The sequence below is a fragment of the Triticum urartu genome, chromosome 2A (genome assembly GCF_056163025.1).
Source record: "Triticum urartu cultivar PI428250 chromosome 2A, HENAU_Tu73, whole genome shotgun sequence".
In the NCBI taxonomy this organism is placed as follows: domain Eukaryota; kingdom Viridiplantae; phylum Streptophyta; class Magnoliopsida; order Poales; family Poaceae; genus Triticum; species Triticum urartu.
In genome coordinates, this window is record NC_141874.1 from 699,922,572 (window position 1) to 699,945,161 (window position 22,590).

At 52.1% G+C, this 22,590-nt stretch overlaps 1 protein-coding gene across 1 annotated transcript; it reads left to right on the forward strand.

Moving 5' to 3' along the window:
* The first annotated feature begins 4,624 nt into the window (after nucleotides 1-4,624).
* Nucleotides 4,625-7,767, forward strand: LOC125527661 (uncharacterized). The gene is made up of 2 exons (XM_087542194.1): nucleotides 4,625-5,786; nucleotides 7,761-7,767. Exons 1-2 carry the CDS (start codon nucleotides 4,639-4,641, stop codon nucleotides 7,765-7,767), a joined length of 1,155 nt encoding a protein of 384 aa, XP_087398320.1. The 5' UTR covers nucleotides 4,625-4,638.
* The last annotated feature ends 14,823 nt before the right edge of the window (nucleotides 7,768-22,590 follow it).

Consider the following 22,590-nt stretch of genomic DNA (forward strand, 5'->3'; position numbering starts at 1 on the left):
ACATCAGTTGTGGTGGGGGGCCCGAGAAGAAAGCGGGGGCAGCCGCCCACTTGGCACTTCTGGGAGCCGTGACGTAAAACCACTCCCGTTGCCATAATTCGGACACCTCTGGAAAGGAACCTTTCGGCCATGGAGCTCCTGCCATCTTGCCTATTGACGCACCTCCGCACACTGCATGTTGCCCCTCGATCATCTTCGACTTCACTTCAAAGGTCTTGAGCCACAGGCCGAAGTGAGGGGTAATGCGGAGGAAGGCCTCACACACGACAATAAATGTCGAGATGTGGAGAAAGGAGTCCGGAGCTAGATCATGGAAATATAGCCCGTAATAGAACATCAAACCCCTAACGAAGGGATCCAGAGTGAGGCCTAGGCCTCAGAGGAAGTGGGAGACAAACATGATGCTCTCGTTGGGTTCGGGAGTAGGGACGACCTGCCCTCGAGCAGGCAGCCGATGCGAAACCTCGGCGGTCAGGTATCTGGCCTCCCTCAACTTCTTAATGTCCTCTCCCGTAATGAAGGAGGGCATCCATCGGCCTTGAAGGCTGGATCCGAACATGATTGAAGATCCGGAGCACCTAACCTGGGCTTTGGGTGTTAGAACTCGAGGCGGGGGAAGGGTTCGATTGAGCACGAGAGGGAAAAAGCGAAAACCTTGTCCCTTTATAAAGAGGGTGAATATCAAGCGTCCTCTCCGTAGCCGTTTAGGACTTGCCTATAATCTAGGAGTCCTAGACACAGTTGGGTTACCCACGATCGCATTAATGAGAATCCCGTAATTGGGGGAACACGATCTCTGCTTTGACAATACGTGTCAAGAAACCGCCTCGCGTTGTGTGTGGAGCTGGTTGAAGAAAAACGGTTCGAATAATCGTCGGGCCATGACATAACGTCATGCTGCCAAAACAAGTCAGCAAATTGGATTTGCGAAAATATTATTCTCTCTACGGCGGTATGTGGAACTTATTTTACAAGGTCGGACACTATCCTCATATTCAAAATCTTCTGTGATGTATTCGGAGAAGGAACCCGCCTTGCAATGCCAAAGACAATACTGCGCGCTGGACTCACCGTCATTGAAGCCTGGTTCAGGGGCTACTGAGGGAGTCCTGGATTAGGGGGTCTCCGGACAGCCGGACTATCTCCATTGGCCGGACTGTTAGACTATGAAGATACAAGATTGAAGACTTCGTCTCGTGTCCGGATGGGACTCTACTTGGCGTGGAAGGCAAGCTAGGCAATACGGATATGGATATCTCCTCCTTTCACTGGTTCACTGGTAGAAAAAGGGCCTTTAGTCCCGGTTCGTAAGGGCCTTTAGTCCCGGTTCTGGAACCGGGACTAAAGTGTCGGTACTAATGCCCTGACCCTTTAGTCCCGGTTCAATCCTGAACCGGGACTAAAGGCCCTCCACGTGGCCGGTCCACCTTTAGTCCCGGTTGGTAACACCAACCGGTACTAAAGGAAATTTTCTGATTTTTTTTGAAATTTTTTTCTGAAATTTTTTTTTGAATTTTTTTATTTTCAAATTTCTGAATATTTTAACCTCTAATCTCTAATCACCCCTCACCACTGCTCAATTTAATCTCTAATCACCCCTCATCATTCCAAATCATCTCACTTCCCGAACGGTCACCCATCCTCTCACTACTCCAGCCTGAGCACGCTTAACTTCCGGGTTCTATTCTCCCTTGTTTCCAAGTCTGCACTTGTTGTTTTCCTGACAATAGTAAGATGTCAATCCTATTAACCCTCAGGAATTTAGCTTGAGCATGAAGTCACATATTTCACTGTTTGAGTTTAAAACTATTGTTCTAAAAAACAATAATTTTTTAGTAACACTAATATTTCTTGAATAAGTAGTTTGACCATTGTTTGACCACAGTTTGACCATAGTTTGACCAGATTTGACCAAAATTCAAAAAAGGTGAAATAATTATTTAATAACACTAATATTCTTGAATAATTATTTAGTAACACTAATACTTCTTGAATAAGTAGTTTGACCAGATTTACTGAAAAATTTAAAAAACCTGAAATTTGAGCATAACTTTTTTTCCTTTTGGAATTTGAGGATTCTACAAATTTGCAAACAGGCCGTAGGCGGTCTCCATCGGATGTAACTTTTCGAGTAGATGATTTTTCATATAAAAAACTTTTTAATCCGAGTTCGTATGCAAAAGTTATGCCCATTTTACAAATTCCAGAGAGATTTTGTAAATAAAGTCGAAATTCATATTTGTAAATTTTCCCAACAACTAGACCACATATCACATGTGAAACTTATTTTATTTTATTTTTATTGACATTTCCATCATTTTCTTTTGTTTTTTCTAAAACTGAAAAGGCGGTCCACGGGGGGGGGGGGGGGGGGGAGTTTGAAAATGGGACCTTTAGTACCGGTTCGTGCCATGAACCGGTACTAATGCCTCAAAGCCCATTAGTCCCGGTTGGTGGCACCAACCGGGACTAAAGGTCTGACCTTTAGTACCGGTTGGTGCCACCAACCGGGACCAATGGGCATCGCACCCTTTAGTCCCGGTTCGTGGCACGAGCCGGGACTAAAGGGCCCAGGTGAACCAGGACTAATGCCTTAGCCGCACGAATCGGGATAAATGCACCCATTGGTCCCGGTTCTGGACTGAACCGGGACTAATGGGCTTACCCGGCCTGGACCAAAGCCCCCTTTTCTACTAGTGTTTGTAACCGACCTTGTGTAACCCTAACCCTCTCCGGTGTCTACATAAACCGAAGGGTTTTAGTCCGTAGGACAACAACCACAACATCAAGGTTGGAAAAAGCGGTAGGCGTAAGCGAGGCGGTTGGCCTTCGCCTAGTGCCTAGGCAGTGCCTAAGCGCCCTAGGTGCGGCCTAGGCGGTAATATAGTTTTTACTTCTTGTGTATTTGTGGTTATTATATGGGTGTTGATATTAGTTTAGGGCATATAAATAAGTTAATTACCATCTACTGCCATTGGAATATAACTCGGTTGGCATATCAGTGCAGCATGTGGCATGATTTCTTAGTTGGGTAGGCAATTCCTTACTTGCCCTGCCTAGACCTCCATTTATGCCCTAGGTGAGGCGTTTGGCCATTGCCTTGCGCCTAGGCGTGCCTAAGCGCCTCCTAGGCACTGCCTTTTCCAACAGAGCACAACATACAATCATACCATAGGCTAGCTTCTAGGGTTTAGCCTCTCCGATCTCGTGGTAGATCTATTCTTGTACTACCCATATCATCAATATTAATGAAGCAGGACGTAGGGTTTTACCTCCATCAAGAGGGCTCGAACCTGGGTGAAACATTGTTTCCCCTGCCTCCTGTTACCATCCGGCCTAGAGGCATAGTTCAGGACCCCCTACCCGAGATCCGCCGGTTTTGACAACGACAATGGGGTTGCCATTTCCTCGAACACCTCGTGCACGGCGGGAGGAGGTTCGGCGACGGCGGCGAGCGGGGGCTTCTTCCGTGCCGCGGGCTTCTTCCGCGGCTTGGTCACGGCCGGGGACGAGCCGGCGACCTTGGAGGCTGCCCCTCGCGGCCCATGAGAGGCCGCCTTCAGCCGGCTCTTCTTGGTGGCCGGGGCGGGCGCCGGGAAGGCGGCGAGGGCGGGCGCCGGGGCGGTGACGGTGGCCGGGGCGGGAGCCGGGGAAGCGGCAGGAGGAGGTGCGAGGCCCGCCCGCCGCCGCTTGGCCCCGACGTGGGTCGCCGCCACCATGTCGGCCACGGTCGGGTGGGCGGGGGCGGGGGCGGGGGCGGGTGCCGGGGCGGACGAGGCGGGCGGGGCGGGCGCAGAGGGACGGGCGGGGCGGGCGCGGCGGCGGGGGGGCCTCCATGGCCGACGCGGCAGGAGGCGGCGGGAGGAGGAGGCAGTTGGCTCCCGCCCGAGAGAGGAGGAGGAGTGCGGGTTGGGGGGAGATTTTCCTCTCAACCCCTACTTCTTCAGTTTGCAAAGTGGTTTGAGGGTTGGACCTCTAATTTTTTTTACGGGTTTGAGGGTTTAGAGGTTCTAGTCTACGGCGTTTTTTCGGCGAAAACTGTAAAAAGTCGGTTATTTTTAGGGGTTTGAGGGTTTAAGGGCTCTACTAGTAATGCTCTTAGCACGACGACTTCCCGAGTGTCTACTACAACAAGTTTTGCCCGGTTCCGGCGAGGGTTGGGCAATGACGGTGGTGCGCCTTCGGCTCGTTTCAGTGCTTGTAGTCGTTGCTAAGCGGTCTACGGATTTGAATGTAATTTTTGTTATTTCTATTGTTCGTTGTACTGCCATGTGAAGATGGATAGATTGAAAGTTTTCTTCCAAAAAAATCAGTTAAAGATCATTTAGGCCGTGTGCAAAGGTCTAAAGATGTGTTTCTGAAAAAAATAACGACTTATCGACTATGGATGTGTTTTAGACCAAAATTCACGGGTTCAAAAAAAAATTGCCACAAGATTTCTATTTTCCTTAATTTGCAGCAATGAAAAGTCAAGTTCGATAAAACACCAAAAATAATTTTAATAGATGGTTACATCCAGTAGAAATTTGAACCCCTTCGTCAACCTGGGGTCAGAGCTAGATCCCCTTCGTCAGCTTACGACAGAGAGTTCCAAACCTGCCAGAAATTTCTCTCCTTTGCCACCGCCGGCGCCGCGCCATGTTCCGCCTCCCAAGATCTACCCTTTCCGGCATCCTCCTCTCTTCTTACACCGCCTCTTCCATCTACTCTCTCCACCGCTGCCTCCTCTCCGCCACCGTCGCCGGCTCCCGCATCTCCCCAAGTCCTAGCTTCGCCGTGGATGAGTACCTCGTCGACACCTGCAGCCTCACCCGACCCCAGGCCCTCAAGGCATCCGCTAAGATCTCCCACATCAAGTCCCCCACCAATCCCGACGCCGTGCTCGCCTTCCTCGCCGGCCTCGGCTTCTCCGGCGCCGATGTCTCCGCCCTCATCGCCAAGGACCCCAAGTTCCTCTGTGCCAGCGTCGGGCGAACCCTGTCGCCCATTTTCAAGGAGCTCACCGGCCTCGGTCTCTCCCATTCTGAGGTCGTCCGCCTCGTCTCGCTCACCGCCCGCAGCGGCCATTTCCGTCATAGATTTGTCGTCTCCAGGGTGCACTACTACCTGTCCCTCTTCGGCTCCTCTGAGAATCTCCTCCACGCTCTCAAGGGCCGCTTTTGCTTTCTCGGTTCTGACCTCGAGAGGCGAGTGAAGCCCACTGTCATGCTCCTGCAGGAGTGCGGGCTAGGTGCTTGCGATATTGCCAAGCTGTTAACCGTTGTGCCCAGTATGCTCACCGCCAACCCAGAGCGCATCCGGGTGATGGTGGCATGCGCGGAAGGTATAGGTGTGCCCCGTGGCTCTCGGATTTTCAGAGCAGCGCTGCATGCTGTTGCATTCCAAAGCGAGGAGAAGGTTGCCGCTAAAGTGGAGTACTCGAGGAACACGTTCGGTTGGTCACATGCCGAGGTGGGCATTGCTGTGTCTAAATTCCCCAATCTCCTGAGGAATTCAAAGGACAAGCTGCAGCGTATGTCTGAGTTCTTCATCTCCGAGGTGGGGCTGGAACCGGCCTATATTGCTCATCAGCCCGTAATGCTCGGTTACAGTCTAGAGGGACGGCTCAGACCTCGATACTACGTTGTAAAGTTTCTCAAGAAAAATGGGTTGCTCAAGCGTGTCCCGAAATGCAGTACAATTTTCCATTATGTCGAGAAGTCATTCGTGGACAGGTACATACGCCCTCACAAAGAAGATGCACCTCACCTTGCTGAAGACTATCCTGCCGCCTGCAGAGGTGAAATGTGTTGGAATTTTGCTAGTAGGCCTTTGGCCCAAAGCCCAACTAAAATTCTGAAATTCTCTTGGTCTATTCATGCACACATGTGAGTGGAGTGAGTGAGGCTAAAGTTTAGTCCCACCCCGGAAGTTGAGAGAGAGTTGCACCTCTTTATAAGGTGAGCTCTTCTACCACTTGTATAAGCATGAGAAGAGGAGACCTACATGCGCGCTCATCCTCCTCGCTCGCCTCACCACGCCACGCCACGCCTCGTCACGACGCGCCGCGGGTTGCGGGATTGAGCCGAGGACAGAGCTATGCACGTTGTCTATATTTTTGCTGCATGGGAAAATTAATGAGTCATTAATTAATAATTAACGGACGCGTTAATTACTGAACCGTTTCCGATTCTTTTGGATCGTGACGACTCGGACGTGGGGTTTACTCACACGCCCTACCCGGCCCGCACTATATAGTCACGCAGACGTCTACCTTAACCGCCGCCGCTTCGTATGGTTTCTCACCACCGTTCCAGATCATTGCGCCGCCGAGCAAGTCTTCTCCATCCCTCCTTTCGGCGTGCACCGCGAGAAGGGACAACAGGCCTCCGGAACCCCGCCTCTCGTGATCCTGTACAGGAGAGGGGCGATCAGGTTTTTGGGGAGCGCACTCGCGCGACTGCTGACAGCGACGACTTCGCGAACGACAACTTCTTCCCCAACCTCGGCAACCTCGTCCTCGACGACATGGGCGACAACGTCAACGCCGGCGGTGCTGCACCCGCTGCACCGTATGTATTCTACCCTTCCTGTTCGAGATCGTGGTAGAATTCATGCTTCTAGTATGTGCCCTAGATGTGATATGTTCATCTGCTATGCTAGTTCGCATGATTAGTTTAATCTCTGCTGTTGTGGTCATGATTTATCTTCTGTTTATTCGGATTAAATCTCGTAGTAATTTGCTCATATTTCCAACAATCCAAAAACCTGATTATAGGCAATTTACTCCGAGTGGCTTTGCTGCATCTAAAGCTGCCTGCCTTTAAGGGGGCGCAATATAAGAGGTGGCGCACGAGAGCAGTCTACTGGTTTCAGACCATGGGCTGCTATGATGCCACCAAGGGCAAGCCTGAGGGCGATCTTAATCCAGCACAGCTGGAAGCTTTTGAGAAGATCGATACCCTCTTTAAAGGCACTCTTCTGAGTGTTCTTGATGACTCCATTGTGGATTCGTATATGTCGTTTGACAACGGCAAGGACATGTGGGTTGCGCTCGAGGCCAAGTTTGGTGCCTCGGACGCCGGCAGCGAGTTGTACGTCATGGAGCAATTCTATGACTACAAGATGACTGATGAGCGCCCTGTTGTACAGCAGGCTCATGAGATACAGTCGCTCGCAAAAGAACTTGAGTACTTCAAGTGTGTGTTGCCGGACAAATTTGTTGCCGGAGGCATCATTGCCAAGCTTCCACCTTCGTGGAACAATTTTGCTACTTCCCTGAAACACAAGAGACAGGAGTTTTCCATTGCGGATCTCATTGGTACTCTTGATGTTGAAGAGAAGGCGAGAGCAAAGGACACACGTGCTCGAGTTGCTGAGGGAGGTTCTAGTGCCCACATGGTACAGAAGAAGAACTCCCAGCCCAAAAAGTTCAAAAACAATAAGAACAAAACTCAGGGCAAAGGCAAGTTTGATACAAAGAACAAGCCATCACATTGTACCAACTTCAAGAAGAATTCTCATAAGAAGGGGAAGGGACTTTGCCATGTCTGCGGTGATCCTAATCACTGGGCTCCGAAGTGTCCTAACCGCTTTGAGGAGCGCGAACATGAGAAGAGCGGCAAGTCCGCTAATGTTGTCATCGGTGATACTGATATGAAGGAATCAGGGTACGGTATTTTTCCTACCATCCTTTCAGTATTTCAATCCCCTGATTGGTTAATTGACACCGGTGCCAATGTACATGTTTGTGCTGATGCCTCCATGTTTCTTCTTACCAGGCAATAGGGACTTCACCCGTGCTGATGGGGAACGGGTCACATGCCATCGTTCAAGGTGTTGGTACGGTCGATCTGAAGTTTACTTCGGGGAAGACTGTGCGTCTGAAGAACGTTCATCATGTGCCGTCCATCAATAAAAATCTCGTTAGCGGTTCCCGTTTATGTCGAGATGGTTTTAAGTTGGTTTTCGAATCCAATAAAGTTGTAATTTCTAAGTGTGGACAATTTGTTGGAAAAGGCTATGAGTGCGGAGGCTTGTTCCGCCTATCTTTGTCAGATATTTGCACTAAAGTTATTAATAATGTTTACCACAATAATGAGTCTGATATTTGGCATTCACGACTCTGTCATATTAACTTTGGTTGCATGACACGGTTAGTCAATATGAATTTAATTTCGAAAATCTCTACTGTCAAAGGCTCCAAGTGCCAAGTATGTGTGCAAGCTAAGCAACCTCGCAAGTCACATACGACTGCAGAGGCAAGAGACTTGGCGCCACTAGAGCTTATACATTCTGATCTTTGTGAGATGAATGGCGTGTTGACAAAAGGTGGAAAGAGATACTTCATGACGTTGATTGATGAATCCACTAGATATTGTTATGTGTATCTTCTGACATCAAAAGATGAGGCTTTGACTTTCTTTAAAAACTATAAAGCTGAGGCAGAGAACCAACTTGATCGAAAAATTAAACGGCTCAGGTCCGATCGTGGTGCAGAGTATTTTTCCAATGAATTTGATCTGTTTTGTGCGGAACATGGTATAATCCATGAGAGGACGCCTCCCTACTCACCCCAGTCAAATGGGGTAGCCGAAAGAAAGAACCGAACTCTAACTGATATGGTTAACACCATGTTAGACACTTCGGGTCTATCCAAGGAATGGTGGGGGGAGGCGCTAATGACTGCGTGTCATGTCCTAAACCGAGTTCCCACAAAGCATAAGACCATGACTCCATTTGAGGAATGGGAAAGGAAAAGGTTGAAACTCTCTTACCTACGTACTTGGGGTTGTTTGGCGAAAGTCAATATACCAATTCCCAAGAAGCGCAAGCTTGGACCAAAAACCATGGATTGTGTTCTTCTGGGCTATGCTTTTCATAGCATCGGCTATAGATTTTTGATAATAAAATCTGAGGTATCCGACATGCATGTTGGTACGATTATGGAATCAAATGATGCAACTTTCTTTGAGGACATATTTCCTATGAAGGATATGTCGAGTTCATCAAATCAGGAGATACCTACTCCATCTAGTGAGGAATTCACTGTAATTCCTGAACCCACCATTGCGATGGAACACGTTGAGAATCCTGTTGAGGGTAACAATGGAACTCCTATGAGGAGTAAGAGACAGAGGACTGCAAAGTCTTTTGGTGATGATTTCATTGTGTACCTCCTGGATGACACACCCAGGACTATTTCATAAGCCTATGCATCTCCTGATGCTGACTACTGGAAGGAAGCTGTACGTAGCGAGATGGATTCCATCTTAGCTAACGGTACCTGGGAGATCACTGACCGTCCTTATGGGTGCAAACCTGTAGGATGTAAGTGGGTGTTCAAGAAGAAGCTTAGACCTGATGGTACGATTGAAAAGTACAAGGCACGGCTTGTGGCCAAGGGTTATACCCAGAAAGAAGGTGAAGACTTCTTTGATACTTACTCACCCGTGGCTAGACTGACCACAATTCGGGTGCTACTATCACTGGCTGCCTCACATGGTCTTCTCGTTCATCAAATGGACGTTAAGACGGATTTCCTCAATGGAGAGTTGAAGGAGGAAATTTACATGGATCAGCCAGATGGTTTTGTAGTACCTAGTCAGGAAGGAAAGGTGTGCAAGTTATTAAAGTCTTTATATGGTCTTAAACAAGCTCCTAAGGAGTGGCATGAGAAGTTCGAAAGAACATTAACTACTGCCGACTTTGTAGTAAACGATGGTGACAAGTGCATGTACTATCGCTATGGTGGGGGCGAAGGAGTTATTCTTTGTCTGTATGTCGACGACATATTGATCTTTGGAACCAAACTTGATTTAATCAAGGAGGTTAAGGATTTCTTATCTCGCTGTTTTGAGATGAAGGATCTAGGAGTAGCTGATGTTATCATAAACATCAAGCTGTTGAGAGATGAGAATGGTGGGATCACACTGCTTCAGTCTCATTATGTGGAAAAGGTCTTGAGTCGTTTTGGGTATAGCGACTGCACGCCTTCTCCAACTCCATATGATGCTAGTGTGTTGCTTCGAAAGAATCGACGGATTGCTAGAGATCAACTGAGGTATTCTCAGATTATTGGCTCGCTTATGTATTTGGCGAGTGCCACGAGGCCTGACATCTCTTTTGCTGTGAGCAAGCTGAGTCGGTTTGTGTCAAAACCGGGAGATGATCATTGGCATGCGCTTGAGAGAGTTATGCGCTATTTGAAAGACACCGTGAGCTATGGGATTCACTACACCGGGTATCCAAGAGTACTGGAGGGTTATAGTGACTCAAAATGGATATCTGATGCTGATGAGATTAAGGCCACAAGTGGTTATGTTTTTACACATGGTGGTGGCGCTGTTTCCTGGAAGTCTTGCAAGCAGACCATCTTAACGAGGTCAACTATGGAAGCAGAACTCATAGCATTAGACACTGCCACTGTTGAAGCAGAGTGGCTTCGTGAACTCTTGATGGACTTACCTATGGTTGAAAAACCAATACCCCCTATCCTGATGAACTGTGATAAATCAAACTGTGATCGTCAAGATAAACAGTTCTAAGGACAATATGAACTCCTCAAGGCATGTGAAGAGGAGACTAAAATCTGTCAGAAAACTGAGGAACTCCGGAGTTATTATGTTGCATTATATCCAAACGTCGAAAAACTTGGCAGATCGCTTCACAAAGGGTCTATCACGTAATGTGATAGATAATGCATCGATGGAGATGGGTTTGAGACCCACCGCATGAGTTGTCCATAGTGGTAACCCACTCTATGTGATCGGAGATCCCGTGAAGTAGAAGTGGGAGACAAGCTGTTGGTCAGCTGGGAGGAGAGTATCCCTATATTAATTATCCCACTCCGTGAAGATGCAATACTCTCCTGATCTGCATGGCAGGTTGATACTTATCTTAATGTGTTCCAAGTGGCTTATTCGGGTAAGCAGAGATGTTGTCCTGCAGAACATCTTCTGAGGAAAACACCTATATGAATTTGACTGTTAACGTCGCAGTCTGTGAGAATTGGGTGTTCTCTAATAAATTCATGAAAGGCCCTGGAGTATGACGTATACGCTCCACCCGCGGGGAAGCCTTGCGGCAGCCCAGTATCGGTCAAGAATTTGTGTGAAACTAGTTTCACAGAAAACTTGTAGTTCAAGGCATAGTCCACTATTCAAGTTGTGATCTAGTGTAGCATAAATTTCTAAGTGGAAGTTCAACTTCACAGTCTCCACTAAGCACCGATATATAAAACAATGTTTTGGAACTAAATGATGAGATGTGCCAATGAGACTTTGTGGGGGGATTGTTGGAATTTTGCTAGTAGGCCTTTGGCCCAAAGCCCAACTAAAATTCTGAAATTCTCTTGGTCCATTCATGCACACATGTGAGTGGAGTGAGTGAGGCTAAAGTTTAGTCCCACCCCGGAAGTTGAGAGAGAGTTGCACCTCTTTATAAGGTGAGCTCTTCTACCACTTGTATGAGCATGAGAAGAGGAGACCTACATGCGCGCTCATCCTCCTCGCTCGCCTCACCACGCCACGGCACGCCACGCCTCGTCACGACGCGTCGCGGGTTGCGGGATTGAGCCGAGGACAGAGCTATGCACGTTGTCTATATTTTTGCTGCATGGGAAAATTAATGAGTCATTAATTAATAATTAAAGGACGCGTTAATTACTGAACCGTTTCCGATTCTTTTGGATCGTGACGACTCGGACGTGGGGTTTACTCCCACGCCCTACCCGGCCCGCACTATATAGTCACGCAGACGTCTACCCTAGCCGCCGCCGCTTCGTATGGTTTCTCACCACCGTTCCAGATCATTGCGCCGCCAAGCAAGTCTTCTCCATCCCTCCTTTCGGCGTGCACCGCGAGAAGGGACAGCAGGCCTCCGGAACCCCGCCTCTCATGATCCTGTACGGGAGAGGGGAGATCAGGTTTTTGGGGAGCGCACTCACGCGACTGCTGGCAGCGACGACTTCGCGAACGACAACTTCTTCCCCGACCTCGGCAACCTCGTCCTCAACGACATGGGCGACAACGTCAACGCCGGCGGTGCTCCACCCGCTGCACCGTATGTATTCTACCCTTCCTGTTCGAGATCGTGGTAGAATTCATGCTTCTAGTATGTGCCCTAGATGTGATATGTTCATCTGCTATGCTAGTTCGCATGATTAGTTTAATCTCTGCTGTTGTGGTCATGATTTATCTTTTGTTTATTCGGATTAAATCTCGTAGTAATTTGCTCATATTTCCAACAATCCAAAAACCTGATTATAGGCAATTTACTCCGAGTGGTTTTGCTGCATCTAAAGCCGCCTGCCTTTAAGGGGGCGCAATATAAGAGGTGGCGCATGAGAGCAGTCTACTGGTTTCAGACCATGGGCTGCTATGATGCCACCAAGGGCAAGCCTGAGGGCGATCTTAATCCAGCACAGCTGGAAGCTTTTGAGAAGATCGATACCCTCTTTAAAGGCGCTCTTCTGAGTGTTCTTGATGACTCCATTGTGGATTCGTATATGTCGTTTGACAATGGCAAGGACATGTGGGCTGCGCTCGAGGCCAAGTTTGGTGCCTCGGACGCCGGCAGCGAGTTGTACGTCATGGAGCAATTCTATGACTACAAGATGACTGATGAGCGCCCTGTTGTACAGCAGGCTCATGAGATACAGTCGCTCACAAAAGATCTTGAGTACTTCAAGTGTGTGTTGCCGGACAAATTTGTTACCGGAGGCATCATTGCCAAGCTTCCACCTTCGTGGAACAATTTTGCTACTTCCCTGAAACACAAGAGACAGGAGTTTTCCATTGCGGATCTCATTGGTACTCTTGATGTTGAAGAGAAGGCGAGAGCAAAGGACACACGTGCTCGAGTTGCTGAGGGAGGTTCTAGTGCCCACATGGTACAGAAGAACTCCCAGCCCAACAAGTTCAAAAACAATAAGAACAAAACTCAGGGCAAAGGCAAGTTTGATAAAAAGAACAAGCCATCACATTCTACCAACTTCAAGAAGAATTCTCATAAGAAGGGGAAGGGACTTTGCCATGTCTGCGGTGATCCTAATCACTGGGCTCCGAAGTGTCCTAACCGCTTTTAGGAGCGCGAACATGAGAAGAGCGGCAAGTCCGCTAATGTTGTCATCGGTGATACTGATATGAAGGAATCAGGGTACGGTATTTTCCCTACCATCCTTTCAGTATTTCAATCCCCTGATTGGTTAATTGACACCGGTGCCAATGTACATGTTTGTGCTGACGCCTCCATGTTTCTTCTTACCAGGCAACGGGGACTTCACCCGTGCTAATGGGGAACGGGTCACATACCATCGTTCAAGGTGTTGGTATGGTCGATCTGAAGTTTACTTCGGGGAAGACTGTGCGTCTGAAGAACGTTCATCATGTGCCGTCCATCAATAAAAATCTCGTTAGCGGTTCCCGTTTATGTCGAGATGGTTTTAAGTTGGTTTTCGAATCCAATAAAGTTGTAATTTCTAAGTGTGGACAATTTGTTGGAAAAGGCTATGAGTGCGGAGGCTTGTTCCGCCTATCTTTGTCGGATATTTGCACTAAAGTTATTAATAATGTTTGCCACAATAATGAGTCTGATATTTGGCATTCACAACTCTGTCATATTAACTTTGGTTGCATGACGCGTGTCGGGGGACTAATCCACGCAAGGATGTCGGGGGACTAATGCACGAGCACCTATGGGACCGGCGAACCGAGTCCCTTTCGGTTCGGCGGGGGCGAGGGTCGCACGAAGAGCGGATCGAGGCGAAGCACACGAGCAGTTTACCCAGGTTCGGGCCGCACGGATGCGTAAAACCCTACTCCTGCTTTGTGGTTTGTATTGAGTTCTTGCTCGGGAGCGCGGAGTGCTACAGTACACCCCAGCAGCTAACGAGACCGAGCATGAGTGTTCTCTTCCTCCCCCCCCCCTCTACGTTGCGCATGGACCTCCTTTTATATGCTCAAGGGGTCACCGACAGGTGGCAACGTAGACAAGGGTAGAAATGGAAAGGTGTTGCGGTTGGTACAGCTACCTGCTACAGTGTATCATACCTAACCCTGACGGCGGGGGACCAGGGCATTAAATGCCCGTCTGCGTTGCCTAAATAGTGCAAAAGGGACCGTCAGGGACGCCACCACTCGCCACGATGGCAATCTTGTCAGCGCTGCTTGCCACTGCGCACCGCTGGCTGCACAGCCTCCCGCCACGTACGCCTGGAAGGGTCCCAGAGCGACATGTTGGTGGATGTGCTGAAGCGCGGACACAGAGTGGTGGCTTGCCGCGGCAAGCGCCTTGCCGCAGTCGTTGTCTTGTCGCGTCCGGGAGCTTGTCGCTCACCGGGCCTTGCCGGGACGCGTGGCGCGTCGCGGCAAGTTCCTTGAGATGCCTTGGTTGGCCTTCCTGGCAAGCTCCTCTTGCCGGGGTCTTGTCTCCTTGGCTTGGATACTTTGTCCTTGAATGGCTCCAAAGGAACCACGGAGGACCTTGGCGGTCACCCGGCAAGCCTTGCTGCGGGATGCTGCGACTGCCCGTGCACAAGTTCGGGATACTAGGGTACCCCTACTCTAGTACACCGATAGGAGCCCCCGGGCTGGGCCATATACGGTGCCGAGCGCTGTTGGGCCAGGCCCAAAACAGGGCACGGGCACGCGCGGCCTGGGTTACGCCGTATCTCTCCCCGTATCCACCGCGCCCTCCCCAAACGGCACGCGTTGAATGCGGCGTTGTGGGATAGATCGTGGGTGGTTTCTTTATTCGGAAAGGCGGAACGTCTGCCCCCTCCCTCTTTATAAGCATGGGAAACAGGGGTAGTTCGCCCATTCGCCGGTTGCTACTCCAATCTCGGAAACCTCCGCCGCTCCCTCGTCTTCCCAAAGCTGAAAGAGAGCAGCGCCCCGCCCCCCATCGCCGCCAGCACCACCAACGCCGTTGACCTCCTCCACCACTTCCGCCATGGCTCTGAGAGCCGACAAAGGGAAGGCTGTGAAGTCGACCGAGGCGCAGCGGCTTGCGGCGCTGCGAAAGGAGCGGGCAATCTTCCCCCCCAAGCTCGCCGCGAGGGAGCTGAGGGAGAATTACTACCTCTTCTGGTTGACGGAGACACGAGCGCATCCGCGCACGAAGGTACTTCCAGCCGCCGCTTGGAAAATGGCTCCAAACGGATATCCTTTCTTCGCCTTGTTCTTCTACTGCGGGCTCTGCCCGCCCTTCTCTGAGTTTTTCTGCGATATTATGAACACCTACGGGTTCCGCCTCCTTGACTTCACCCCCAATGCTGTTCTGACCATGGCAGTTTTCGCACATCTCTGCGAAAACTTTGTCGGAGTCTATCCCAATGTAGCCCTTTCTCGCCACTTCTTTATGCCCCGAGTAGAGAGAGGAGAGCCTTTATCCGGCGGAATCGCCTGGATCTCGAGGGCCGGCAAGAAGGACACTTATCTGGAGGGAGAGTTCCGCGGCAAGTGGGAGGAATGGAGAGCAGACTGGTGCTGGATTGTCGAGGAGAACCCGCAGCCGTTTACCGCCCGGCGCCAAGCCCCAGTAGCACGCGGCAGCGATTGGAGTGACGTGGCCCCGGAAGACGATAGGCTTAACATTGCCGTCACCCGCATCCAACGCCTTAGGCTTGCCGAGCTCACTATAGGCGCTGTTGGCGCGGATTTTCTTCGCCGCCGCATCGCCCCCCTGCAGGAACGGAGGAGACCCACCTGGGAATTCAAGAATGTGGCGGATATCATGAGGCTGCGTCCGGGCCTCAACTTCAACTTCACTGTTCTGGAGCTTAACGCGATGCTCCAGGAGCTGTTCAAGTATGACCCTCAACATCCCGAAGTGTTCAGGTTGCCGAAGGGTGTCGTTCCGCTGTGCAACAACTCCGCGCTCGACCGCATCCGTGCAATGATGCCGCTGTGCGATTCGCATGTAATTGTCCCAACTTGGCAAGAGCATGCAGACGACGTCGTGCAGGAGTTCTTTGACGGCTTGGTAGAAGTGCCGGTCCGCTCCGACGAAAAGAATAGCCTCACCCGCGACACCACCGATGCGGAGATGACACGCATCGCCACTAGGCTGGAAGAGGCGGCGGCAGCCGCAGCCGCGGGCGAATTTGGATTCATCGTGGAGGAGGCAGAGGCAGCAGAGGCGGCAAGCCGTGCCGAGCGAGAGGAGCTCGTCGGCGAGAAAGAGCTTGCCGGGCATGACGTCGAGTCGAGCGAGCCGGCCGAGGATACGAGCGGCTCGCTGGAGATCGACTCCTCTTCCTCCTCATCTTCAGGCAGCTCGCCGCAAGCAGAGCCTCCATCCCCACCAAGAAGGCGTCTCCGCAAGGCCGGGGACATAGCAGGGCGGCGGGCGAGTGAACAGTCGCCGCGCCGCGCGACACGCTCCACCGCGGCAAGAACTGTTGCTACGGGAGCACCTCACGCTGCCGCGGCAACTGGAGCGGGGTCCACCCGGACCACCGCTTCTGCTCCTGCCGCTTCTCACGCCGTGGCGGCAGCCGGAGCAGGGTCGTCTCAGACCACCACCACTGTTCCCGCCAAGCGGCCAAGGGAAACTACTCCTCCGCCTCCTCACGCCGGACGTGAGCCGAACTTCGACTTCTCCGCGTTCAGGTCCGACGAGGAAGAAGAAGAGTAAGATTCTCTTGTTGCACTTGTAGTTCTTCAATTCTTGCTGTTTTGTCTTGTATCTCATTTGCTTTACTCTGAACTTATTCCTTTTTAGGACTCTGGCCCAGAGAGCAGCGAAGAGAGCCAAGGTCCCGGTGATTGTCATCGAGGACGAACCCACCGCGACAGCAGGGGGTGCGTCCGAGACAACCTTGCCAGACCCGGCAACTGTTCTCCAGAGCAGCCCCCAGCGTAAGTATATGGTTCGCTTTCCGCTGTTAGGCGCGCATGGATACTATTTCTTTGCTGACATCTGACTGTTGGTTTGTGTAGGAGCAGAGCAGCCCCACCAGGAGCGCCCGGAGGCCGCCCCCGAAATGCCAAGGGAGAGTCCTCCGGCAAGGGAGAGTTCTCCGGCAAGGGACAGCACCAGCGTCCCCCCGGCGGCGGAGACTACGACTGCCGAACCTAGTACAGGTAATCTTCTCTTCAAAGCTTCCCTTGGGTTCTTCTTCTTTTTGGGTATTTGCTTGACTTTTCTCACTTTTCCGGCCATCAGACCCATCTGCTGCGGAGCCGATGGAGACCGAGGTTGCTGCCGACGACGCCACTGCTACTGAAGAAGCAGCCGACGCTGATGATCCCACCGGCGACGAGGCCGCCAAAGCTGCCGCCGCAGCAGCTGGCGAGGGATCTGGGGATCGCACTGACGGCCCTGAGGCCGCAGGAGCGCCAGGCGCTACGTCGACCGCCGACCCGTCCGCCGCTGCCGCAGCGCCAGGCTCCGAAGAGCCCCAGCCAGGCGTCTACTTGAAGGCCGGCGATGGCGTCTTCATCAACCTCCCCTAGGCGTCAAGCTCCAGGGCGCCGGTCGAGGGAGAGAGCTTTGATGGAGAGGTGCTCGCCTCCGCTGGGCTGACGCTAGTTGATGCGCCGAGCAGCAGCAGCGGCGAGCTTGAGGAGGAGCGGCTGCTGCAGAACCTATTGTCGCTCTACCGTGCGCGGCAAGCCAAGCTGGAATCCAGCGAGGCGCTTGTCGCGAAGGCGGGAGCGGACATCGAGAAGCGCGCGGAGGAGCTCCGGGGTCTCAACCAGGAAGCTCTCCCGTCCCTGGCAGAGGAGCGGGAGCAACTCGCCGAAGAGCAGAAGGCCTTCTTCCTCGAGAAGGCCGAAGTTGAAGAGCAACAGCGGCTTGCCGCTGAGAAGCTGTCTGCGCAGGAGGGCGAGCTGGTGCAACGGAAAGTTAACCTCGACAGCCACGAGGAGGAGCTTGCCGCGCGTGAGCAAAAATTCGGCGGAGCCCTTAAGCAAGCAGAGGATGCTGCTGCAGTTGCCGAGGCCGCCAAGAAGGAGCTGGAGACGAAGGTGGCGCAGCTGGAGGCCGATCTCAAGGCGAGTGGTGAAGAGCTTGCCGCGCTCAAGCGTGAGCGGGAGAAGGACGCCCACAGCAACTCAGAGCTGCAGGTTCGTCTCGCTGAGAAGGGCAAAGAGCTTAGCGCCGCCAAGGACTCCAACGCAGATCTTGAGTTGAAGCTGACCACTTTGACCAAGACGCTGGACGGCGCCAGGGAGCAGGAGGTGGCCTTGAAGGAGGAGATCAAGGGAGACAAGGCGCTGCTGGCGAGTGCTGCCGCCGCCTAGAATGCTTTTAGGGAGAAAGTGGAGCACTGGACGGAGGGTCTCGTGAATGCTGCCGCAGATATCGACAGGGAGCTGGCGCAGCTGGGGGTGGAGGATCTCGGGTATCCCTCTGATGAGAACCTCCAACCCAGCGCCAAGCTCACCTTGTTCTTCAAAGGCGTGGCGACGGCCCTCCAGCGGCTCCGGGAGAAGATCCCAAAGCAGCTGGCCGACGAGTCGCGCAAGATCTGTGCGGGAGCTCTTCAAAAGGTGTTGGTGAAGGTGGCCTTCCGCAACCCGGGCCTCAACCTCACCAACGTCCTCAAGACCCTGCCGCCGGATGCTGATCTGGAGGCGCTCAAGACCCTTGTCGCACCCATTGTGGATAAGGTGAGCGGGATCAAGAGGATTGAGGGCGATCGCGTAGACTAGGCCGCCCGTTTTCTTCTTTTCTTGTCGCTGCTGGTCATGTTATGAGAACAATCTGTTAGAGCCGCGACAAGCTACCTTGTAATATAATTCTATTCCGGGTAATGATTGCAATGTTATTCCCTTTACTTGATTCCTCCCTTTGTATGTTTTTGCCCTACGCTTTTAGGGAACTTGCCGGTGCAGGCACCTTAGCCACGAGCGCTGAGTGCGGGACGTCAGCTGCCTGCTGGCGGTGCCGCTACCGACAAGAAACCTTGTCGCAACTAGTCACAGCTCACTTAAGTTGTTGAGCGGACTCGAAACAAAGTAAGGGCTCAACTAGCTACGAGTTGGTTCCTCCGCGCACAGGTTTTCCATACAAAGTGCGGTCGTTCAAGGGAGATAACTTAAAAATTTTAAAAAATCTGATTGCTCAAACTTTGGCAACTTAGCTTTTCTGTTGTTTGCTTCCCGGTAAGGCGAAACTTTCTTGAACGACGCCTGGTCCATACCATTATCTTCTCCTTTCCCCCCCGGCAAACTTGTGGGCGAGGGAACCTTCCTTTCCTTGAGAAAGAAGAAAGAGGAGAAAGTAAAGATATGGAGCCTTACGGCTCGTTATTCCTTACCGGGGAGTAGGTGCTGCACAAAGTGTCAGATCACATATGCAAAAAATAGAAAGCATGAAATTGACAAGATGTGCGGAGCATATGAGCTTTACTTATGCACGGGTCTACGCTCGGCTTTGTACAAAGGATTACATGCAACAGCGGCAAGACTTGTACAAAAGGTGGTTGCCGGAACAGGTTCTGGCAACCGCGCCTTACGGGTAAAACTTACGAAGATGCTCAATGTTCCAGGAATTGCTCACCGGAATGCTATCTTCGGTCTCAAGGCGGACAGCGCCAGGCCTAGTGACTCGTTTCACCCGGTAAGGGCCTTCCCACTTCGGCGTCAACTTGTTGGAATTCTTGGCGGACTGAACACGCCGAAGAACAAGGTCGCCTTCCTCGAGACTTCTGGCGTTAACTTTGCGGCTATGGTAGCGGCGCAAAGCTTGCTGGTAGCGAGCAGCTCGTACAGCAGCCTGAAGACGGTCTTCCTCAAGGAGTAGCGCGTCATCTTGTCGCAGCTGCTCTTGCTCAAGCTCATCATAAGCGAGCACTCGAGGGGACCCGTATACGAGTTCCGTGGGGAGAACTGCCTCTGCTCCATAGACTAGAGTGAAAGGTGTCTGGCCAGTGGCTCGATTTGGCGTCGTCCTGATCGACCAAAGAACCACCGGCAGCTCCTCGATCCAGTTTCTTCCGCACTTGTGCAGCCTGTCGAAAGTCCTGGTCTTGAGCCCACGCAGCACTTCAGCATTTGCCCTCTCCGCTTGACCGTTTCTTCTCGGGTGAGCAACAGAAGCGAAGCAGACCTTGGTGCCAAGATCTTGGACGTACTGCATGAAGGTGCGGCTCGTGAATTGCGTACCGTTGTCGGTGATTATCCTGTTAGGGATCCCGAAGCGGCAAACAATCGACCTGAAGAACTTGACTGCTGACTGTGCTGTCACCTTCCTCACTGCTTCCACTTCCGGCCACTTTGTGAACTTGTCGATTGCAACGTACAAGTACTCAAAGCCCCCGACTGCTCGGGGAAAGGGGCCGAGGATGTCGAGCCCCCAGACCGAAAATGGCCAGGATAAAGGGATCGTCTGGAGAGCTTGATTTGGTTGGTGTATCTGCTTGGAATGGAACTGGCACGCTTCACACTTGGTTACTTGTGCAGTTGCATCCTGGAGGGCTGTCGGCCAAAAGAAACCTTGCCGGAATGCTTTGCCAGCAAGTGCTCTTGCGCCAATGTGGTGACCACATATGCCTCCATGTATCTCTGCCAACAGCTTTTGTCCGTCTTCCCGGTGAATACACTTCAATTTCACACCGTTGAGTCTTCTTCTGTACAGTGTGTTGTCGACAAACTGGTACATACTTGACTGCCGGGCTACTCTTTCCGCTTCTTCTTGCTCTTCGGGAAGTTCTCCTGTCTGAAGGAAACGGACAATCTGCTGTGTCCATGCTGGAGCTTGTGGCTCGACAACAAGGACTAAAGGCAAATCTGCTGCTGCGGGAACATCCGCTTCTACGGCGAGAACCTGCGGCTCTGCCGGAGCTTGACGTTCCCCGGCAAGCTTGCCGGAGCAAAACTTGTCGGGAGTTTGTGCTTCAACGGAACAAACCCTAGGGCTTGCCGGATCAGACTGCTCCTCAGCGCTCTTGGCGTTGATCTTGGGGACCTTCTTGGCGGCGGCTTCGGGAAGCTCTGCCAGAAAATAGTCACCAGAAATCAACTTCCTCTTCTTGCTCTGTCCAGTTGATGGCGTTACAGACGGTTGAGTCAGCTTGAGCACAAAGATCCCTGGTTCCACAGGTAACTTAAGTGCGGCGCACTTTGATAGGCCATCGGCAATGGCATTCTGAGCTCTTGGAACATGCTCCATCTGTAGGCCGTCAAAGTGCTCTTCTAGCTTTCTCACTTCGTCGACGTAGGCTTCCATCAACGGACTATGATAGCTCTTGTTCACTTGGCGGACGACAAGCTGCGAGTCACCCCTGACAATGAGCTTCTTGATCCCAAGGTCTGCCGCGATCCTGAGACCGGCAAGCAAGCCTTCATACTCTGCAGTATTGTTTGTTGCTTGCTCCTTGGGAAAGTGCATCTGGACTACGTACTTGAGGTGCTCTCCGGTGGGTGCGACAAGCAGCACGCCAACGCCGGCACCTTGCAGCGAAAAGGCACCATCAAAGTACATCAGCCACTCTTTGCTTGCTTCCTCGATGGGGATGCTCGTTTCTGGAATTTCTTCATCCTTGTCGCGGCCGCGGGGAGGTCTGTCTCCTTGCCGCTGCTTGGCCTTGCCGCGGCGTCCTCCCTAGCCGGCGCGCTTCTTGCCGGATTCTCCAGCGCCTCCTTGGGCGCTCTCCTTGTCGCGTTGCTCGTATTCAGCCTTTTGCTGCTGGACAAGCTGCTCGACCTTCTTGCAGCTCTGGAGGTCATGGCCCTTGGTGCGGTGGATCTTGCAGTACTGCTTGTCGGTGCCGTCCTGCTTGTCGGCGACCGCCACAGTCTGGCAGTTGGTGCATGCGGCAATCTCCTTGCTGGAGCTAACAGCTTTGGCTTTCTTGGCGCCACCTTCGTTGCCGGACTGCTCAATGACTAGCACATCTTTGCCTTTCTTCTTCCTGTTGTTCCGCCGCCGGTTTTTCTTTGCCGGGGCAGCATCCTCGCTGTCAGATCCTACTGCTCCTGTATTTTCTCCGGGGAGTTTCCTCCCTTCCTCAGCACGTGCACACTTGTCGGCCAGGGCATACAGCTCACTGACGTCTCTGATCTTGCACATCGCCATCTCCTCCCGCATCCTGCGGTTACGCACGTTCTGATGGAACGCGCTGATGACCGCGGCAGGGTGGACATCTAGGATGTTGTGCTGTACACGGCTGAATCTCTGAATGTACTTGCGCAGGGGCTCTCCTTCCTTCTGGGCGAGCAGATGAAGGTCACTCTCTTGGCCATGAGGTTTGTGGCCGCCTGTAAAGGCGCCGACAAACTGGCATAGGTCTGCCCAGGAGGATATGGAGTTGTCCGGCAAGTGCATGAGCCAGGACCTGACGTTGGGCTTGAGCACCAGCGGGAAGTAGTTGGCAAGGATCTTGTTGTCCCGCCCCCGGCAGCCTGCACCGCGATGGTGTAGATGCTGAGGAACTCCAACGGATGCGACTTGCCGTCGTACTTTTCTGGTACGTCTGGCTTGAAATTCTTCGTGCTGGGCCACTGGACTTGCCACAGCTCACGAGTAAACGCAGGGCAACCTACCGCGTACGGCAAGTCGCCTGGTTCCCCTGGCGCATGCATGTCGACAGAGGGCCCAGCGCGCTGGTCCGATTGACGTCGCGCTTCTCTTCGGCGCTCGATGCGAGTACGAGCGTCT

What these genes read in the sequence shown, in the direction of transcription:
- LOC125527661 (XM_087542194.1), top strand. Translation starts at nt 4,639, where the DNA reads ATGTTCCGCCTCCCAAGATCTACCCTTTCCGGCATCCTCCTCTCTTCT.